Source organism: Austrofundulus limnaeus, unplaced genomic scaffold, assembly GCF_001266775.1.
Source record: "Austrofundulus limnaeus strain Quisiro unplaced genomic scaffold, Austrofundulus_limnaeus-1.0 Scaffold737, whole genome shotgun sequence".
Classification (NCBI taxonomy): domain Eukaryota; kingdom Metazoa; phylum Chordata; class Actinopteri; order Cyprinodontiformes; family Rivulidae; genus Austrofundulus; species Austrofundulus limnaeus.
In genome coordinates this window covers 167,198-171,025 of record NW_013953139.1, presented here as the reverse complement: position 1 = coordinate 171,025, position 3,828 = coordinate 167,198, and the positions used below count along the sequence as shown (strand labels likewise).

General features: G+C 39.2%; 1 protein-coding gene across 1 annotated transcript in view; it reads right to left on the bottom strand.

The window, feature by feature from the left end:
• Positions 1–1,589: 1,589 nt before the first annotated feature.
• The window catches only part of LOC106532239 (integrin alpha-5), a gene marked incomplete in the record, with an annotated part of 81,050 nt that continues 78,811 nt past the window's right edge, over positions 1,590–3,828 (bottom strand). The window contains 3 exon segments of the mRNA XM_014028263.1: positions 1,590–2,544; positions 3,263–3,385; positions 3,480–3,581. Coding sequence (XP_013883717.1) covers positions 2,461–2,544; positions 3,263–3,385; positions 3,480–3,581 — 309 coding nt within the window.

Here is a 3,828-nt window from a genome sequence, read left to right as displayed (position 1 = left end):
GGAAGACTGAAATTGCAGATACAAGCAGCCAAAATGAGTTTCGTTTGCAGGGTGTCTGGGCTCTCCCTTGGAGATAGGGTGAGAAGCTCAGTCATCCGGGAGGGACTGAGTAGAACCGCTTCTCCTCCATGTCGAGAGGAGCCAGTTGAGGTGGCCCTGGCTTCTGGTTAGAGCCACAGACACCCCAGAAGTCTGGGTCTCTCTGCTTAGGCTGCTGCCCAAGCGACCCGATCCTGGAYAAGTGGAAGAAAATGGACTGATGGACAGATGGAGTAATATTTGACCAGTAGGATCTGCACTTTGACTGAAGTAAGGAAACAGAGTAGTTTGTCCACCAATGCTCTGATACCACCTTTACCCACTCTTCTCCATCTTGCTTCAACAATCTGAGGTTTACAAAAGACAAACCATTTAAAACCATAAAACAAGACTTGGATCACTGAACATTTGTGAATTTTCTAATTCAAATATCTTATACTTATTGAGAATATTACAGTAGTGAGCATTAATAGATCATCTGTCTGTAACTTTGACTTTATTATTAAAGACAGACCAGTGATTTTAGCACATTAGTTGTATGTGGCCAGCAGACAGTACAATGTATGATAAAAGATCGTTGCATGCTTTGTATATACATTTTAGCTGCCTGTCAAGTGAGAAAAGCTCTAAAATAATATTTACCAAGTTGACACCAAGATACTTGAACTGATTGACCACATCAAATCTCTTCATTCACATAAACATGTGGCCTCGAACTCTCTGCTGGCTGATACATACAGAGGTTTTTAGTGTCAAGAAGTAAGCATAGCTGCAGACAACTTTATTAAAGTCCACCATGAGACAATGTTGCTGAGGCTGCATCAGTCTGTGTGCTGGTCACATACAGTGGTTAGACAATGAAAGTGAAACACCTGTCATTTTAGTGTGGGAGGTTTCATGGCTAAATTGAACCAGCCTGGTGGCCAGTCTTAATTAATTGCACATTGCACCAGAGTGTGAAGGTTCAATTAGCAGGGTAAGAACACAGTTTTGCTCAAAATATTGCAATGCACACAACATTATKGGTGACACACCAGAGTTCAAAAGAGGACAAATTGATGGTGCAAATCTTGCTGGTGCATCTGTGACCAAGACAGCAAGTCTTTGTGATGTATCAAGAGCCAAAGTATCCAGGGTAATGTCAGCGTACCACCAAGAAGGATGAACCACATCCAACAGGATTAACTGTGGACGCAAGAGGAAGCTGTCTGAAAGKGATRTTATGGTCTRAAACCAGGTGTTTCACATTCATTGTCTAACGCCTGTATATCCATAGTCAAACAGAAGGTTTGATGAGAAAACAGAGACAAAGTCCTGCTAATAGTTACTGTAGCACTTACTCGCACTGTTATGTTATTTGTTYTATAAATCTGAAAACTATTAAAATCATGCCCTCGTTTGGCCGTTGGCCTAGCCTGGATGAAGACTTCTGCATTTTTGGATGTACTCTGATAATATCAAAGCAGACAATCTGGGAGAAATCAAACTAACTTCAAGCGCAAATTGCTGCTGTTTAAATCTGCTGAAACTTCTATTTTTATGAAACCATCTTAAATGGGTATAAAAAAATCAAGTTTTATTTTGAGCCAGAGCAACAATAGGTCATAAAACAGTGTATACATTGCATCACACAGGCATTAACCTCCCAATATGGGAGATGAAAGATTCAAGTCAAACATTTCATTCTCATCAGGACAAAACACAACATTAAACAACCAACAGAAACACTGTACTCATAAATAAGAAGTGGTGTACAGATCATGAATTAACAGTCAAGAATTAAAGGGCAGGGATCACAAATATGGCTAAAAATACAAGTTTGTGAACTAAAGCAGTGCTGTAGATGTAGTGTTCTTTGCTCCAGGTGCAGTTGATGTTCTTGGTCTGAACTGTTCAACGATTATTTTCATTTCATTTGTCTGTTAATAAAGTTATTTGCTGTGAGTGTGTTCAGCTTTGACCCAATCAGGAGTGAAGGCATGAGAGCATGGTCAGTTTGGTGATGTCATCCTGTTACTGTGTGGCCACAACACAGGTGAGGCAGAGCAGTTATTGGGTAAACCAACGTACGGATAAATGATTACACAACTCTTCCTGGTGTCAGAGACAGGGTTGTGCAGAAGCTTGTGGTTGAATGTGGTTCTCTCTTTTTGGATTTTTTTTTATTCAAGACTAAATAACCTCTGCAGAAGCTGTGAGTGTCCATAACAGCAGTGCATATTCAACTGCATGGTCCCTGTYGTCTTCTCTGCTTTGGCATTGTAGTGCAGCACCAGATCAGAGTTCTTCCAGTGATACAGCACCCAGAACTGTCCCTGCACAAGTGGAGTGCCTGCATACGATCAGTGACATCCATCCCRTTTTTGGGAAAAATTCCAGTTCTTTGGAAAAGCTGCAAGGAGGAGAAACCCAGTGTTGGAGCTAAGCTTCAGAGGACGCCTGTGGTTTGAGCTGCGCCTTCTCCATGGTGGTACCGTATGGATCAGACCTTTTAAAGAAGCCCATCTGCAGGGAAACACAAAGTACAAAGTCTAAAACTTTGAATACAAATATTTGCACTTCTTACGCTTTACAGTATTAAAAGTTTTATATTTGATGTGACTTGGACATAAAATCCTTATTATAGCTACAGCATGAACTTATTCTACATGTGAGGTACAGCTTACAGTGTTACTATTAATACAGTGCTACATACTGACAAACTACCTGTCCAAAAATATCATAAACCACTGAATGCATTTTAATGATTATTTATAAAGAAAATTTACCATAAATWGTTAAATATGCATTGAATATTGGCTGCCACAGTTGGTCAAATTTAGCTAACACAAAAATAGCTATTAATGGAAAAGTTATTTCCAAGGTTTTATTGAAATGATCACAATTTCATGATTTCTCAACAAAAGGTAATTTTAGTCTTAAACTCTGACACAAAGGGCGATATGCATTCATTCAATGAATGCTGGGACTTTAGTGAAGATTTTTCAGGATGAAAAACATCTACTGTTTAAACAATGGCTTACAAAGAAAATCAGAGAAGTGTCAAGCAGGACGTCATCAGTTCCTGATGGTTGTAAAAAATAAAATTCATTCCTTCAAAGTGATAGTAATCTCTGCTCAGAAGCTGAGCAGAAGTCAAGTTGGTTTGATAAAAACTGAATTTGTAGTTTTATCACAGATGATTTATTTTTTTCTGAGTGGAGTTTGTTTGAGTAGCAGTTACCTTATACAACAGATATATAAGCAGAGCCAGTAAAAGCAGCCCAGCTAGAACAGCCAGGATGATGATCCACACTGGAACTGAGGATGGACCATCTGGTTTACTCCAGGTCACAGCGACCACCACCTGGTCAACAACAAACAGGACAACACTGCCATCCACACGGGTCGTTTCAAAGCTCAGGACTGTAAAATTCAGGAGTGAAYTTAGAAGATGCTACCTTTGTTGATCCAGATGGCTTGAATTTAGGAGGAATAGTGTATGGCATTCTGTTCACCTTGTAGTGAACCAAACAYTCCAGGATGTAGCGCTCATAGGGCCGCTGTGAAAGAGAAGAGTTTTGTTTTTGCTCTAATYAACTTGAAAAATCAACACATCAAAGAAAAACTGCACACTATGTGGAAAAACGAGGAAACATTTTGACATTTTGACACTGTAACATTCTAACACTTTTAAACACTCTAACACTTAAACACTCTAAAACTTAAACACTMTAACACTTTAACATTCTAACACTCTAACACTTAAAGGGGACCTATTATGCAAAATTCACTTTTTAAAGGTATTTT